This window comes from Accipiter gentilis, chromosome 32 (genome assembly GCF_929443795.1).
Source record: "Accipiter gentilis chromosome 32, bAccGen1.1, whole genome shotgun sequence".
Classification (NCBI taxonomy): domain Eukaryota; kingdom Metazoa; phylum Chordata; class Aves; order Accipitriformes; family Accipitridae; genus Astur; species Astur gentilis.
The window spans coordinates 15,701,769-15,720,482 of NC_064911.1; the positions used below are offsets into that span (position 1 = coordinate 15,701,769).

The following is an 18,714-nucleotide window of genomic DNA, read 5'->3' on the forward strand; positions in this document are numbered from 1 at the left end:
CTCAAGAGACCCAACCTCTTCCTTTCACCTTTGTGCCTTTAAACATAAGCCATGCCACCTGCAACAGGTGAGTCCAATAATCTTCCGTGGTTGTGGGCCTCAGGACTGGTGAAGTGAAAAAAAAAAAAGTAAAAGGATGATTTCTTCCAGTCTGCACGTAAGAGAGTTTCTCAATTCCCAAATGGTTTCATAATAATAATATTTTTTTGAGGACAGGACAAAGTTGTCTCCCCCCTGCGCTACAAAGACACCTACTATTCCTCATTTCAGCTCCTCTCCTCTCCCATGTTATTTCAGGAGGACCGTAGCTTACCAGTACAGATCGAATCAATCTGTAGCTGCCAGGGTTGTGAATCAGGGTGCTGATAGTTTTTCCTCTTTCCTGGACTGTTCTAAGAGCTTTGTATTGGATGAGAAATGCCCTTCAATTGCTCTGGAAGAGCTGGTCGGACCTGCTCAGTTCATCCCAGAGTTCACATTGTTTGGCAGGAAAGCAAACAACAGAATGGCTGAAGTTACCTCTTCTCCATCCTCTCCTTAGCCACAGCTGAAAGGCAGCAAGGCAGTGACGGAGCAGCTTCTGCTCTTTAGGAGAGCTCGTGCTTCGTGCTGGAGATACAGCTGGGTCTACGGAGAAGTTGTGGTGTGTATCTGGGGAGATATGGTCCCCTTCCAGCCTTTTCTTTAGAGTGATGTAGCTTCAGTTAAAAAACAGTCCAACCCTTCAGGGCAGTCATCAGAGACCAGGTTTTCTGTTTACGCAGTTGTTCTTAGCAGTCATACTCCAGAGCTCCTTAGGGTGACCAGAGAACATTATCTATAATATGACCACATTTCTCTGAAGTCCAGAGTCTGTGAGCGATAAGCAAACAACCTGTTTTAAGGGCAGCAAGCAGCTTGAATCCTGAGTTTTGCCTAGGCATAATAATACTGGGTTCAAAGTACTGTGTTCTGGTACAAGGCTAGATGCGAATTTCTATGACCATTGATTGCATCATGTATCACACATGGGTGAGTCAGGGATGTTGTGAAACATTTCCTAGTTACTTGTGACAGTAAATCCATAGCAGAATGTGAATTATGCTCTGATGCAAAGTGCTCCTTACTTTATTATAGTATCTGGGTATGTATAATTACTTTACAAACTTCTCCTATTATTTTATTTTGCCTTGGGTGACTTAGCATGAATGGTTCCTCAGTTTGATGATGATACAGATCTCTGTATGGTCACTGTAATTTTTAAGTTACAATTTCTGTGTTGTAAGTAACGATGTTTGTGCAGCTTGGTGTGATATGAGATGAAAAAGATTAGAAATGGCACAAATACTAAACTTCTCTAATTTCTGGTGATTTATCTAGTTCTTCCCTAGTAAGTATCTTTACCAAGTCATTAAAGACGCCAACTACCTAACACAAAACAAAAGATAAACAATTTAAAGGAAAAAAAAGGAAATAACCAACTTTGCCTGACAGCACAAGTATACATTTTTCAACATTTTTAGAATGCCAGAAAGATACAAACATTCCTTAATACTGACTTAGGAGTTAAACTTTTCAGGTTAGTAGGTGCTACTCCTACTATTCCTGGTTTCATAATTGCTTTTTTAAAACAAACAAAGAAACAAACAAAAACCTGTGTCATCCACATTGTCCTGAACTCTAAGTTTCCTACCTCATCTCCATTGTAAACATCCCGAAGACAGTGCCTGAATTCAGACTCAATTTGCAATTGAATGTTACTGGCAGAGAATGTGAGATAGCTGAAAAAGTTGGTTGCTGGAAAGATGAAAGAATAAGAAGTGAGGGATGTGGAAATCGGTGTCAAAGTAAGAGCCAGTACTTGGGAAAAAGGTACATGAAATTCAGCCGATTACCACTGGATGGCTCTACCTAGAAATTACAGACATGTGCCAGTACACCTAATGTAACCAGACCCCTGTAATACCTATGTTTCTGCAATTTTTGTGGTATTTTGATACACTGTCAAAAAAAAATAATCCCTTCTTAGTAGCCTGACTGCCTTCGATTTTATTATGTTACACTGAGGTATAGTAAAAAACTAAAAAAGAAGAAACCCCCCATCTATTGCTCAATCCTGTTTTCCAGTTAAAAGCTCTTTGCCTGATCTTGAAGCCTCACCACTAGTGACTAGTCGTCACTGAACCAAGAAGTACATTAGCAGCGTGACGCATGATTTATTTTTAACAAAGACTCAATGCAAGCATTGGAATTAAGAGTAGGTATCATATGGCAGGATTTTATACAGGTAGGCAGTGTTCCAGCCAATCTGTATTGCCTTTGGAAGTAGCATTTGAAAATTTTATAATATAATTAACTAGTTCTTCCTTTGGAATTACACAGAAAATCCTGGCTTATCCCAGAAAGTCTGTCTAGCCACAGTGGGAATCTGACAGAAAGCCAGGCAGAAAAAACTGCCAGTATTGTTCTGAGCTAGTCCTGCAGAGAGGAATAGTATTCCTTGTCCTCAAGATGCACACAGGTGAAACGAGCAGCTCCTCCTCTTACCAGCTGGGATTTGCTGAGGCTTAAAGCTTATTAAATCTGGAGACCTGCTGAGAAGGGAATCCAGAGCTCACCCAGAGGCAAAAAAGCAGAAAAAGGTTCTTGGGGGAAGAAAGCCAAGGGGAGGAGAGACAAGTAGGCTACACCGTGCTCTGGCAACACCGGTAAAACAACTGCAGGCTCTGCTACACAGTTCCTAGGACGGTGTTGTGGGCTGCTGGTGTCTCTGCTCCGGACACTGCATCTGTAAAAAGACTCCTGCAATAAAAGGTGGAACTATGTTCCAAGCAGCAAAAATGTTTCCTCCCACAGACCTACTGGTTAGTCTTATCACTAATCCAATGATGTGCCTTTCTGTCTGGTACATAGGATGTAATTAGCTGCTACTTAATTAAGTGAGTATATGTGAGTAATCATTTCAGACTTGTGAAGCAAAGAATGCGTTATAACATTCCTGTGGGATTCCTGCAGTGGTAGGAAGTGATCTGACATAGTTAGGGGCTGGAATACTTTTTTATTCTTCAGAAGATGCTTTGAAAAGCAGGGATCTGACATGGCTGCTTTATTCGTTTGCCACCTGAAATACTAATTTTGATCACTCGTATTTGCTACGCACACTCAGGCTTACAAATCAAAAATAATAATTAGGAATTTTTTTCACATTGTTTGCTGAAATGATTTATGTGAATTTCAAGCATTTAAAGAAGTTTTCAATGTATGAAAAGCATTAAATAAAACTAAAACTGAGAGAAACCATCAACCCTTCAGATTATCTATACATACTTTGAAAGTATAGATACTTACAAAGGAATGATGCGACTTGGGGAAAAATCCAGAAAAGAAAGTCACTGCTAAATTTCCTCTTTGTAAATGGACTTTTTAAAGAAATGGATGAGGCCTACCACAACACAAATTCTATGAAAGGAGCAAAACTGATGTCTTTGCAACCTGCAAAGCTTAAAAAATGACCCCAGAAAACTCCCTAAAAAGATCTGAAAGGTGCAAATGTAAGCAGGGTTATAGCTGCTGATAAACCCTTTAGCTGAGCTGGCTGGTAAGATGGGGAAAAATACGCTTCGTTGCTTGAAGAGTAGTTGTGGTTTGCGCTCTGCCCTTGAAAACTGCAGTTTCAAGCTCCTCTCTGCTGCTGACTGCAATGCATCATACCCTGAGGTATTTCAGTCAGCAGCAGAGAGCGAGCTGTACGCAGTATTTACAGTGTGCCTCAGTATTTCAGTAAATAGATATCAATATATCTCTCTCATTATTATTTGGGGCTAGAACAGTGTTAAAAAGTAGGTGGCATTTAGATTTTTTTTTGCTGCTGTTTAAAACCATTTCTAAGTTATCACGCTACTAGTTTAAAAAAAAAAAAAAAAGAAGAAGAAAAAAGAGGAAAAAAGAAAAGTTTCTGGCTTTTGGCCAGACATTGGCAATGGGAAGAGGGCAACCTGCCCAGCACACCACCTTCTGATGCTTTACAGGCCACTTGTGATTCATGCACTGCAGACTAAAGAACAGTGCTTATATGCTTATGTGCCCATATGTGGTTATGCATGGAAACCACAGTATACTCTCTGCCGTCAATGGGATCACTTGTACAGTAAGGTACTTTATTTGGAATACATTGGTGCAGCCATTATTTCTGACCTTCATTAAAAAACCATGGGCAGAACAGTTTGACCACTAAAGGTAAATAAAGGATTATGAATGAAGAGAGGTTGAGACTGAAGGGAAAGATTTCTGAACTGTGACAAGACCAGTCTCCTAGCTCATGTAAATTAGTGAGAGGAGAAAAGAACATGAACTGAAAAGACTTCATTAACTGGCTATTCATTACTAGAAAAGACTAATGCTGGGAACATAGTGTAGAGCAGCTTCAATATGCTACGTCCAATGCTGCTGTCTTTTCTCACAGAAAACCCCATTTGGCCTTGGAGATTTTATCAGAGGGTGCAGTGGTCTTGCTCATAATTTTCTCATATCAAAGGCCTTGCTTTTTTCCTTGATTTTCACATAGATTAAACCTGTAGAGATAACTGGATATAACTAAAATATTTATGTGAGCCACAAAAGAGAAACAAAATTTAACATGAGAATAAATTGTATATTTTAGTGACTAGAAGGAGCACATAAGGCAGCAAATGTTCCCTATTTGTCACTCGAAGTACAAAAAGCGTATTATAATGCAACAAGAACTCAGGAAATTCGTGGCCCTTGCCTCTGTAGATAACTAAAAGATTTAGTGGTCATTTGTACGATGAAATGAGTTATTTCATTTTGAAGCATCAAACTCTGGGTGCAAAGCGTGATGGATTCAGCCACGTGGAAGGTGCTGCGCTCCCTGGCGTGGATTCCCAGAGGTGAGGCTGTGGGCCCCAAGCACAGCCAGGTTTCTCGGTGCCGCATGGGCTGTCGCTGGCCATGGGCAGCTGGAAACAGTAAATACAGGTGGGCACCGAACCTCCCCTGCCTTTTCCAGAGCGGCGGGGCTCTCTGTACATCCATGCCCTTTTTCTCCTCCTTGGAAGCGCGTGGCCAAGAGGAGAACGATGCCACAACCACCCTTCTTCCACGTAACAGGCAGAAAGCTGGAGTAATTCATCCAGGAGACTCCCTTCAGCCTGAGATATCTCAAAGCCAGACTTGCCCAGCACTCCTTTGGAAGATGGGAATCCTCACATTTTACCTAGAAAATTATATTGATCAATTTTCTACTACCAGCAATGAAGAAAGAGGAGAGAAAAGTGTGTATGATGGAGGCCTCTTCCCTGTTCAAAGACTGATGTTTTACTCAAATAATTGATTATACTTGTGTAATTAGTGCATCGGAAACTGAGTTTCAGGCTCTAATCAAGTGTGGCATATGGGGAAGCTTGAAATAGAACCGATTTTGCTGCTGTAAGGAACATAAATCATTCATGATTGTTCTTTATGATGAAGTACTGGATAATGTGCTTATCTCCTTCCCGTAAGCTCTTCCCTTCCAAAGACCAAAAGGATCCAAAATATCCCCTTTATCATATTGCACAAAGTAATTATAAACTAGGTGGTAATCTTAAGGTGTTATCTTTAACCTTCTGGATTTGAAAATTCCTAGTTAATGGTACAGACATACCAAATGAGGATAGAGCTAAAATTGTTTGATAACCTGATAGAGCTTACTGTGTACATACCTGCTTGAATATATGTACAGGAAAATTGATTTATTTTCTGCATTTATTCCTACTATTAATTGTGACAAAAAGCTAGGGGATATTGGTCCTCTCAAAGGCTCCCAATTTATAATTTCTAGAATACATTCACCTACAAGTGACAGGCAGCTGCCTTTGCACTGTTTGACAAAACAGGCCCAGGCTAAGCAGAGATTTATTTATACCGAACCTCAGTGGCGGAGCCTGTAGCTATACAGCAGGAACTTCAGCCTTCTCCTGTGTTTATGGCAGCGTAGCATTATCAGTTACAACATATTGAGACACACGAGCTGAATGGCATCGGTGGGCAAGGGTTACTTGGTGAAGAACTGATAAACTGTCTAACACTATCCTACAGATGAGTCCCTTGGCAACATTCTTCTGTTCTGCTTACGTCAACCAATAGTGCATCACTTTCGGAGCAAATGTGGACGGTGTAAGAGCTGGTGCTGAAACCCTGCCTCCATGGCATGCGTGTCCTGGGGAGGGTATTCTGGACTAGCTCTGCTGTGGTCCCATGAAAGCCCATGAGGAAACTTGCCCACGGCAAATTTCAAGTATGGTCCTGGTGTACATCGTCCTGCTGAGTTTCATCCAAAAGGAGTCTGCTTCCCATGCTTCGAGAGGCAAACCAAAGCACGGTGAGGGCATACAACTGGCAGATTTGTTTTGAAAATAAACTCTTGAACTGAAATAAAAAGCTAAGATAGATGTACGTAGGGTCAAAATTAAAGCAGTTTCCTAGAGGAAACTCCCTGGGAGTAGAAGGAATGTGGTAGAGAAGGAAACCGGGAACTGTGCAACTTACTTGAAATGTTTTTCTTTTCTTTTTTGGGGGGTGGGGATAACACATTCTTGATGCATTGGACTTGGCCGTAGCGAAGCACACCAACAAAAATAAGTTGGCGTGTCCTCAGACAATGAGAGCTACATTTACGGATGAAGAGGCTGACTGAATGACTCCCTAAGGTGCTGAAGCTTTCCCTCTCCTCTCACGTCTATTCTGCTGGGTGCGGGAGGCACAGCACATGCGGGGGTCTTGGCGAAAGGGGTCAGGTACCGCTATGTTGTTTAGTCTCCCAATTCATTCAGCTCTGAATCTGGCCCTTAGAGTGCTACACTCAGAAAGTTGATAAGGCACAACCTAAAAATTCATATAGGACAATGCTTCTTAGCTGAGGATACCCTTCCAAGGTCATGAGCGAATGTAGAAAAAGATCACTAGAATAAACGAGTGTCCCCAAAGTCTGGACTGTCAGGATGCTAATGTGCAATTTATATGACAAGCAGTGACAGTTCTACATCTCCCTTCCATAAGCATATGCCGCCACTGTGCAGAAATACAGTGTTTGACTTCCTCTAGAGCACAGAAAACATTACATGTGCATGACTGGGAAAAAAAAGGCCACTTATTATTTCCAAATCTAGGTGCCTGAAGGTAAGTCTTAAATCCATATTTAGGTATCTCTATGAATGTAGATTGATTTTTCAGTGGTTCTGGATAGCTGTGCCTTTCTGGTTGTGGAAGCACTTCTTACTTTCAAAAACCTGTCCGTTTGTATCTTGCTGTTTTTACATGGATTTAAATGATTTCAAACATATTTTGAAAATTCTCTGAGGACCTTTACAGAAATGCTTTTTTTATACTACCAAAGTTATTTCCCAACAGTCTAACTAGAAATATTGAGCTTCTGTGTATATATAGCTCTCTGGATCTACAGAAGAGGTAAAACTTCCTAGTGATTTATTTCTTGCTCCCCTCAACACTATTTCAACCAGATACGGAAACACTGAAAAAAAGTGTTGGAGCAGCATAAATTTGACAAAGCCTGAGATTGGTCCATAGCACCGATGAAAGATCAGAGGAAAAAAATACAATAATATTAATGTTAAGCATAAAAGAGTTGTCTCTTACTACAGTAGCTTTGTTTCCACAGGGAGCGCTTTTACAGCAAAGACATCTATTGAGATTTGCATTAAACTGCCAATTTTGTCCAGGTTTTGTGCTTTTTAGATGTTGTTGAGCCTAGCATAGCATATGATTGGGTAGGATATTATTTGATTAAACTGTTGTATGAATTATCTAGGGATGCATAGGTAGGGCATATGACATATGGACTTTTTCCATGCCTATGGTTAAGATGACTTTGGATACTAGTCCCAATCATATATCATATCCCAGCGAATATTTAGCAAAATTATATTAATAGAAGCATTGTACTACAACATGTTTTCTGGCTGGCAGAGTTGGAGGCTTCTGAGAAAAAAAAAAAAGAAATATGTCCTCAGTAAGGCAGTTAAAATGCACTGAAAATGAAAATAAATTTATCTCATTATTGCAACGTATGGATGCCTGATGATGCCTTTTTAAGCAAATTCTGTACATCCTATTGGGGTCAATTCCAACAGTCCAGTTACATCCTTCAAAGCGTACTTGTTCCCCCCTCTCCTTTAAGGAATAATCCTCCAACACCAATCTCAAAGCCCTATTCACTGCCCATACACCTCAAGCTTGGAGGGTGAACTCCCCCTTGCCCGAGGTATTTTCACAGCCTGCCCCGCTAAGACAATCTCCCTGCCTGGGTCTGGCAGGCACCGAGGTACCGAGCGGACCTCGAGTCTAACTTTCCCCGTCACAGGTTTTGCGGATAGATACCGAGCAAAACCTGATAAACCAGCCGAGCTGAGCTGTTCGGTGGAAGCTGCGATGTAGGAGGGTCTGCAGACAACAAAGTAGGCCTGCTGTGAAATGCATTTCTGCTTCAGCATCTCGCTCTTCCTACCTAGTTGGCATGACAATCTTGACACGTCTAGACGCCTTGCTGTGCCAATTAAAAGGAGAACGATAGATGGTGGTTGAAATGGGGTACACTGTAAGTTGCTGACAAATGAGCACTTTCTCTAAGATTGTTCTAGCTGTTCAATTCACCAGTTGGTTGTTTTTTTTTTTTATAACAGTTAATAAAGAGAAGTCCGTCTGCCTGGACTGAGTGTGTTGCAATCGGCTGTTTTAACAGTGCATAGTTTCACAACAAAGTTTCATTTAGACATAAAAGAGGAAGCGAGTTCAGCTTGTTGCAGTTCAGTCAGTTATAAAACCCCCTCATCTCCTAAGGGACTTTCTTTCTATACTTCTGTGCTATAGAGGATTAGAAATAAAACACATGTCATCTTAGAAGTATATTTAAAAAGGAAATAAAAACCAGAATGTTGCATTTTGGGGTAGGACAGACTCACGGGAAGCTTTAAACTGGTTAGAAGACAACAAATTTTCTGTACCTGGTCAGCTGCTGTATCCTTGGAGGTAAGAACTAAAATATACTATGCATTATATAAATTTATGAAAACAATGCTCTTGCTTGTATCAAAGTGGCTCGGTTCTGTTTGTGTGGGATCACAGCTGGTAAAACGAAGCTGCACTTTTTCGGTTTTGAAGGCATGTGCGTGTTTGCAGAGTCTCAGCCACTTTCTACATGCAGTTTCTGCTGCCTTAAGAAGTGATGAGAACATTTCAAAAGTGCCATCTTTACAAATGCAACTGACCGTGATTGCAATGCAACTTCAAAATGGCCCGAAAATTGTTCCTCTGATATTTCTAATGTCTTCCACAAAATCATACTAAAAAATGTTTTTCAGAGTACTTTTAAAGGGCGTCTTACCAGGTGTGTTGTTTTTGTCATAATTATGGTATTTTTATTCATCTTTCTGTGCATGTTAGTGTAGTGTCTGAATAATGTCTTTGGAGTACTCTATTTGTAGATTAGAAATAAAAATAGGCACCGTAATAGATAAACATGGGCATCTTATAAAAAAAAAAAGTTCATAGAAAAGAAGCCGAGACTTCTCTGAAAACAAGGTGATGTTAAAAAGTACGAACAAAGAAGCTTTATCATTGTATTTTCCTGATTCATAGTGAATTTCCTGGTTCACTGCAAATTCACAGCTTGACATGCGTGTACACGCACAACATGCACCCTCCCCCCTCTTTTTTTGTACCCTACAGCAGATGTGACTAACTTTTCAATGCTCATTAGTGCACCATTTCCCTCACTCTTCCTGGGAAACCCCTTCAGCCTTTTCTGTCTTTCTTGCTTTACCATTTATTCTTTTCACTTCTAGAAAGTGTATTCTCTTCTATAAGAGTGTGCATGAATTTATTTCCCCTTTACTTCAACTGCTTAGATACAAAATACTGCAGTCCATATAGTTCAGTCATGACAACTAACAACTCATTAAAATAAACACAGAAGTCCAGAAACATGACATGATTTCCACCCCAGAAAGCCATAAAAGCACAGTGTAGAAATATCCTGTAGCCAAGTCAACCTTACGAATGTGGAGCCCGATCCTTTCCTCCCTCACATTTCGTGTTGTTGCTTACACCTGTGGATATGAGATGTAAAATGCTATCAAACCAGATTGATGATGTCCTAAACCAACTTTGTATGGGTATAGATGATTAAGAAAAGCGTGGAAAATGATGAACCAGGCTTAGTCTGCACGAAGTTTCAAGGAACTTGAACTGCTAAAATGGACTTGGATGGGAAATTTTTTGAGAGCTCAAGAAGCTGTATTTACCCACATGCAGTTTTAATTGTATTTTTATAGAAGCCTGTCCCCCCAAACTCCCCTTAAAGATACAACAGCACTCAAACATACAGAAAGAATGTATTTTTTTTCAAAGTGAAAGAAACCAGCTGCTCCTGAAGTTCTCTGCCATCCATTTAGCATGATTAAAAATGGGTAGACGCTGGAATGACAAGAACTTTCAACAGTACAATAGACATATAAAGTATAATGTGTTCTTGGGGAAGATGTCTCTCCTTACTTTCTTCCTTCAGCCTGTCCTTCAAGGAGATTTCCTCATACTCTTGAAATACGGGATTATTATCCTCTCAAACCTACTCTACTCATTCCCCCCAAGACAGCCTGTGTTCCCCCGTGCGAGAGGTACTCCTAGCTTTCCTGCATGTCTTGAACTCTTGACGTGTGAATAAAGAAAATGAGCAGGGCTCATGTTTTCTTCTGTGAGAAGACCAAAAGATCAGAGCGAAGAGAGCTGTGGGAAAGGGTTTGGCTCATGACCGCTGCTGAAAGAGCCTCACGGCACAGTCCCACAGGTCCCAGGTCTTCCAGAGCAGCAGCGGGGATGGGAAGTTACGTACACAGGGGGTAGCGTTCCGCTGCTTGTGCAAAAGCACCTCTTAGCTATTCCTCTTCTCTTCTGCCGTGGGCAAAGTGGGCCAACTCCTACCTCAAATAGCAGCCACTGTTACTGTAGAATCGTAGAGTCATAGAACTGCCCAGGTTGGAAGGGACCTCGAACGATCATCTGGCCCAACGTTTCGTGGGAAAGGAAGCCTAGATGAGATTATCTATCATCCTGTCAAACTGCATCTCGAAAACCTCCAGTGATGGGGACTCTACCACATCCCTGGGGAGGTTGTTCCAGTCATTGATTGTTCTCACCCTAAAAAATTTCTTTCTTACTTAGGTCAAAATGAAACTTTTCCTAGTGCAACTTGTACCCTGTCCTGATTTCAGCTGGCATAGAGTTAATTTTCTTTCTAGTGGCTGGTATAGTGCTGTGTTTTGGATTTAGGACGGGAATAATAACATACCCATTGCCCCTTGTCCTCTCCATGTGGCTCCTTGTGCAGAGCGAGCCTCCATTCTGTTTGTAGATGCCCTTTAAGTACTAGAAAACTCTGATAAGGCTCCCCCCGAGCCTTCTCTTCTCTAGGGTGAAAAGATGGAACTCCTTCAGTCTTTCCTTACAGGGCAGGTTCTCCAGCCCTTCGATCATCTTTGTGGCCCTCCTTTGGACCCCCTCCAGTCTGCCCACATCTTTTTTGAATAGTGGGAACCAGAACTGGACGCAGTCCTCCAGGTGCAGCCTGACAAGTGCCGAGCAGAGGGAGATGATCATGTCTCTATCCCTGCTGGTAGTGCCGCTGTGGATGCAGCCCAGGATCTGCGTTGCCTTCGTCGGTGCAGCAGCGCACTGCTGGCTCACGTTCAGCTTCTTCTCCCCCAGGTCCCTTTCAGCAGGGCTGCTCCCCAGCCACATCAACCCCTCGCCCGTACTGGGCTCTGGGGTTCTGTCGTCCCAGGCACAGGGCCTTGCGCTTGCCTTTGTTAAACTTCATACTGTTATTGCTAGCGCACTGCTCCAGCCTGTCCAGGTCTCTCTGTAAGCCAGATCTCCCTTCTGACGCATCTACCTCACCATGCGGTTTAGTGTCCTCGGCATTACCTTTACCCAAGCCAGCCCTGGGCATTGGAGATAGCCCTTAACAAATGGGGTTCAGATGCCAAAGATGTGTGGGTTTCAGGCATTAAGGAAGGGCTATACTCATCCATATGCACAGCTCGTTATACTACCTTCTTCACTCCCCTGATTTCCCTACGCTGGCTGCGCTGAGGCTTCCTGGGAGCTGTTTCACACCAGCCCCAGTGGAAAGTGAGATGTGGGTCCTGCGACGTATGCAGGCTCGCTCCCCAGCCTATCCCGCTTGCCAAGTGAACTCTTGCACACGTGTCTTGCAATCTGAGGTAGATTCCAAACCTCACTGAAGGGATCTGTCTGTATCTCCACAGCCTGAAAAAGCATCCCTTAAAATAGGGAAAAAATACTACAGATGGATCCACAGGATTTGAGTTCCCTTGAGACAGGGAGACTTTGTCATCTGGGGTCTCATCTAGTAAGTCAGCTAGAACGTAAGATATACCCTGTGATGAAACCTGAACTCCAGCTACCAGCAGGACAACTTTAGTGCCATTCAGAGCCTTGTTCAGGGATCTGAAAGCCAGACATTCAAAACAAGCTTGTCTCTTCCATGAGTTTCCATCCCCTCCTTTTGCAATGCAAAAGAATGTCCCTTTCTCCACTGAACGGTGATCCTAGCTGGCACCACGTTCTTCCGTTCTCCCTAGCAACATCTCATCTTGCTCAGGTTTTTTTATAGGACACAATTTATCATATCTCTTTGTGTACACTTCTCAGGCTTTCCTTAAGTGTTTTGCTTATCCTGAGCCAAGAACCCTCATTCTGTTTGCCTGCTCCCAGACTCTAATCTGAGGTCTTTACGCAAACATCGGCACCATCTCCAAGCATTATAACCCAGCAAATTTGCTGCCACTCAGAAAATAGTGGCAATACTACTGAATTCTCCACGTGGCTTTAAACATTCATCCCACCTTTAGGTTTTTCTTCTGCTGAAGAACTGAACAAAAACCCGAGGCAAGACATACGAGATTTTAGGATCATCTGACAGTAATAAAGACTATGTCAGATAGAAAAGACAGTGTAAACCAGACAGTCTTCTCCCTCTGCCTCCACTAGGCTTAGATAGAATGCAGTCAGCTCCCATTGCCAGGACAGTAGCCACACAAGGAAAAATCTCTTTGTTCACCTCACATGCGAAATGCATCACATCAGAATTGTAAAGGGTACTGTCTTTCCTTGTGCAACGAAAGTCATGCAGTTATTTTCAGAACGAGGGAAGTGAAATCTGAATTTAAGGAGCATGAAACCCAAAATATTGAAAGACATTAGATATAATCCCTGTACACTTGGAATCCTGGTGTATATGTGCATCTGTGGCATGGAAGGGGGATTAAGAGAAGGGGCACGAGAAAGTAGAATTAATGAAAACTGTCATCCTTATCAGATGTAAAATGCAAGAATTAAAGGTGACCCAAGTGCATGACCAGTCATTGGTAGTGATGGATTAACAACTTCACAGGGGTCTATATTCTGTGAAGTACTAGGACCAGAGATACACGCACCTCTTTTTTGCATTCAGGCTCTCAACACTGCCTATCGAGACTTCAATCAGATTTCCTCGCAGAGCTGGGAACAATCAGATTAGTGTGACAGCCCTTGCCAACTTCAGAGGGTAAGCTTGCAACTCATTCAGCGAAACACACAACTCCTGAGCATGATGGGAGCCTAATCTTTTTGCATTTGCCCATTCTTTTGTTTCCACTCCTGTCTCAGGCAGCGTGCTCTAAAACTCTTAAAATAAGTCTTGCAGAATGCAGTGCAAAGAAATGAAACCAGTAGTTTCATTTCCCTAATGTATCACCTTATGACAGAAACAACATACATCTGGGCAGCAGGAAAGACAGAAGTGTCACATGCTACCTGAACACAACTGGCTTTGCGTACGTTGGTGGAGCAGTGAACAGGCCATATGTTGTATTTCCACTCATTTCTCAGAATCCACTTTAAAAATAAGCATAGAAATAAGCGTGTAACTAGTCCAGATTCATGCTGGCCGAAGTTAGTGGTTACTTTGCAATAAAGCCATCTGGGCCATGGATAGCAGGGGAAGGGAACAGCCTTTGCGCTTCAGAAGGGGGGAACAGAAGCAGAAGCGAGAGGGGGGATGAGTCGGTAACCCAAGTAGCTCTAGCATTTGGCTAAGATTTCTGCGGTGGCACCTTAATCACAGCTAAAACCTACAGCAAGGCAACAGCAGCATACTGCAAGGAATGCCAAGCCCCAAACATGATTTTTCCCCCTCTTGTGTAAATAGATCGCTTTTCATCAAATGTTAACTGCCTGTGGGAAATCTCACACAGCTGGCAGCGGCACAGGGGATCTGGGGTCACCAAGGCGAGTGTTTGGACACATTTAATTTCCATGAATATTCCCTTCTGAAGGAAGTTTATTTTCCCTCCAATCTTCTTCTTCATAGTGCAGAAGTGATTTCCCTCCCCCCCCCCCCCCCCCCCCCCCCCCGCTGTGAGGAAAGTATTTTCTTACGTTGTCTCCTTCCTAACATCGGCGTAAAGTCTATATCCATGCTTAGACAGGATCTAGCCAACATTTATTATTAGTGCAGCGTTTTGCACTAGCGACTGTGACACATTAAATACTTAGAAATGAAAGTCCTTTCACTCTTGGAAGAGATAAGTCGACAGTGCCAGAGAGATGCCACCTCCCCATTCACAGCTAGTGGGAAGATGTTCCCGTTCTGGTGCTCCATCACAGCGAGTGTTTTGAAATAGACAGGCAAACTGTCAAATAACTGGGACATATGTTCATATCTGCAGAGACAATATCTCTTAAGGATTTAAATGGTATAATTGGATTAAACAGTAAATGAAGAAAAGTACTTGCTAGTGAAACAAGGACAAGTTATTTGTTCCTCTATCACACAAGATATTTTGTACTAGAGAAAGAAAAAAACCAATTTTAATTTTAATTATTTATTTTTACTTAAGATTTACTTTCTATTGGCTGGACCACACAATTTCATTAGGACATCTTTCTCACTGCTCCTTGACATCTGTTAGAAAAAAAGACACAGAGGTGGACTTAGGAACAATTCTGTGGTAGTGGAGCTGCTAAAGCTTGGGCAGAACATTTACTTATGTGCAGATGCATGTGTGTCCTTGCTAGCGAGTCCTGCCTTCCGTTACTAACATGTCTACGCAGCTTTTGAGGCTGAGCTGCCTGCTCAGAGAGGGGAGAGAGTTAGCAACTGCTGGAACCTGATCATGTCTTTGTAGAAACGCAATGGAGACTGATTTCAGAGCTGGTGGTACTCACGACTAATCCAGCAGTGAAGAAGCCGGAGTACTTCTGAAATGAGCACTTTCCTGTGCATTGCACTGAAATATGTCTCTTCAAAAATACACTGTGGATTTTTACATCTAGGGTAGTCAGTTTAAGATCCTTTTATAGGAACTGGAGAGTGATAAGCAAATCTAGGGCACAATTCAACTCATTTCAATTTAGGTGTCTAAAACAGTCCAGATGAATCATGCCTCCAAAAAGCCTTGCTTTTGCCACCGACATTTTCATGTCTAAAAGTTAGAGACAGTTAATTCCATCCTGCTTGGCATGCAGAAGTGCAAAGTGCTAATTTAATAATCTGAGATTTTTTTAATGAAAAAGGAACCACACTGAGCCATTGATTAGCCTGGAACAGAAGGCGTATACTCTCAATATGAATCTCAAATCAACATAGTTCCGAGGCAGCTGACAAACCACACACAACAAAAGTTGCTTCAAAGCATATGAGAAAAAGGGGGGAACCCCTTGGCTTCTTACTGCAGGCAAGGGCAAAAATACACATATTTAAGTGTAAGCTATTACAGCAACTATTACCACAACAAACCACTTCTTGTTCCTCTCTTCCCAACTCACTTGTCGTTCGATGTATTGGACGTGCCATACGTTACGTTATGCAGAATATGCTTGGATGTGATTACGTTAACAGCACAACAGGAAGACTAGCTGATCACTTCACTCACTGACGCAAGGCCTCTAGAAAGACAGAGACGCTCTTGTTCATGTCCAAATTAGAAATATCTCTCCGCAGCTAGTAACAGACTTGCGAGTGTAATCACCACTCAATGAGTTTGTAATGAACTAACGGTTTCTTCTTGCCATTTTTTTCCTGTCCGCTGGTGGTTCCTTTCCTTTGGCGAAGGATGCTGTCGGAAGGTTACCTTTACAGAATCGCCTACCTTTGTGAAGATCTGAACCCTGAGCTCTACAGCAAGAGTTCGGCTGAGGAAGTGGTGTATGAAATGAAGTCCATTAGTTATTCTTCCATGGATGAAGCGCAGGGAAGAAGCTTCCTTCAGAGATGCCGATCTGCTGGCAGGTGCATTTCTTCAGTCTGCTCTAGAGGTAGCAAGCACGGCAGAAGGCAGAAGGATAATCCGCTACAGCCGACACAGCACCCCGCGCCCGCTGGGCAGCCGTCTCCGGCTACGCACGTCTGCCAGGGGCTGGCGAGAAAAGACGCCTACCTGGTTCCATCCTCCTGCAAAAGCATTTGCAAGAACTACAACGATTTGCATATAGCCGGGGACTACGTGGTGCCGATTAGCTCGGTCACGACAGATTTTACCTGCGACAGCGGCCTAGGCCCCTTCTTGGAGTCCTCGGAGATTCCTCCCCCCATGGAGTCCATGAAGGTCCCCATCTCCAGCGAAACCGGCCGAAAACCGGTCCAAGGCTACTCCTCATGCTGGCGGCTGGCGAGCTTAGTGCCCCACCAGCAGCCCCTCTCCGACTCGGCCCTCAACGACTACCTCGAGCAGAAGCTGGTGGAACTCTATAAGCAGTACATCATGGATAGCACAGCAAACAGGGCATCCCCCACTCAGATCCTGGCCTCGGAGCTTATCATGACGAACGTAGATCAAATCAGCATGCAGATATCACGGGAGAGGAATATGGAGACCACCAAGGCCAAAGACATTGTCATTAGCCGCTTCTTACAAATAGCCAGTGAAAAAATATCCTCAGAAATTAGCACACCCAGTCTGCATATTTCCCAATACAGCCACACTAACGCATAGTATTTGAATGTCTGCCGTTAAGAAAGCTTTTATGATCCCAAAGTCAAGTTTTAGTTTCTTAAGACAATTTTCTGCTTCATAAAATGCATCCACCAACTACCACTTAAATTAACCCTTCCAGTACATATTAAGCAAGCAAAAATATCTGTCCTGTGCAGCCCCTACTGTGGACCAGATGATTTATTGTTTGAGGTTTTTTTTTAAAAAAGTCTTTCCCTAAAGGCTTATTTTAGTGAGCCTCAGACATTAAAAAAGTTTTGTAAAAAAATGACTAAGAGCATATGACGCTCTTCCAGGTGCTCAAGTGTTCGCTTTCTTCCCCACGTGCTTGACAAATCATTTCAACTTTCCTCTGTCTGGTGTCTGCATGAGGCGAAGGCTTACGCCCATGCAAGCACAAACACAGTGATGGCAGAGCCACAGAAATACAGAATTTAGGATGTCATCTAGTTCATCTCCCTGCCCCAAATGTCTTTACTTTATGACATCCCTCACAGAAGTTTTTATAATTTTTTCTTAAAGATATTAGGGGATAGACACTTCATGGTTTCGTCTATACTAACCCTAGTTATTTAATTGGTGCCTTCCTGTTCAAAAGCTACCATCCCTGTTTGTGAAGCACAAACTCTGTTTCCAAACAGACTTTATCAGCAGGAGCGTGCGTGTATACCTGTGTGTTTTGCACTGAACCCAACTATAACGACGGACGCTGGTGACCTGTGATCGCTGACAGACGTCACCTTTGCCAGCTGCTTACAGACCTGCAGCTGTGGAGTGGTCGTGTAGGGACAGCGAGGACAATAAAGGGGGAAAAGGAAGAAGAATTCACCTTTGTTAAGAGGATCACACATTGAAAAATAAGGGCTAATCCAAAGCCCGTTTGATTAATGCGAACAGTTCCTTTGAATGCAGAAGGAAAGCTGAAACAGATTGCTCAGCAGCATGGCTGACCCCTCCTTTTGTTAGGGACGTTGCTGTCTATCATAGGTCAAGGTCATTTGAACCTGGTGTATTTCTAATACGGAAGGTCCTTTTTTGTAAAATTTCACTAAGTCTTATAGAAGAAGAAGAAAAAAAAATGCCCTGTGGCAAGGATGGTTACCTACTTCGAGTCTGTATACTGTATAATGTATTGTCAATGTCAATCCATTGTTGGCTGAGTTTCTAAGTATCAGTATAATATAAATACTAATTTATAATAAATATTCATAAGATGTTTTCACGTTATTGATTCCACAGTGTCCTTTTGGCCCTTGTGTTATTTTTCTTTTTTTTTTTTTTTTTTTTTTTTAATGTAAGGCATGCCTGTATGTATATTTCAGAAACACATATAAAGTAGTAAACATGTCAGTTTATTCTATTGCTGCTGTCTTTCCAGAGATTACTAGGATAGCTCAGTATATTTTCCTGCTTGTGCAGTGAAGGGGTATCCAAAAACCAGTTGCGATAAGAACCTTTGACATGTGAATCCAGAGACTGTACATCTGTTGCCATAGCAGCATACCCAAATACTATTATTCAGCAATTCCAGACAGATAATTTCTGGCATATGATACCTCTAGACTGTGATCAAATGCAATTTACAAATAGAAAAAAAATGCTATTTTTAAGAGAAAATAACATTCATGGTCATGCAGAGGCATACGCGTGTGCTCTGCATGCAAACTCC

The 18,714-nt window shown here is 42.3% G+C and overlaps 1 protein-coding gene across 2 annotated transcripts; it reads left to right on the top strand.

The window, feature by feature from the left end:
• The first annotated feature begins 8,784 nt into the window (after window positions 1-8,784).
• On the top strand, window positions 8,785-18,255 carry TASL (TLR adaptor interacting with endolysosomal SLC15A4). 2 transcript variants are annotated; one of them, XM_049835293.1, is made up of 3 exons: window positions 8,785-9,021; window positions 13,526-13,618; window positions 16,166-18,255. In XM_049835293.1, exon 3 carries the CDS (start codon window positions 16,167-16,169, stop codon window positions 17,043-17,045), a length of 879 nt encoding a protein of 292 aa, XP_049691250.1. In that variant the 5' UTR covers window positions 8,785-9,021; window positions 13,526-13,618; window position 16,166; the 3' UTR covers window positions 17,046-18,255. The 2 variants fall into 2 exon arrangements, with proteins under 2 accessions (XP_049691250.1, XP_049691249.1); XM_049835292.1 differs by lacking the exon at window positions 13,526-13,618.
• Window positions 18,256-18,714: the final 459 nt, after the last annotated feature.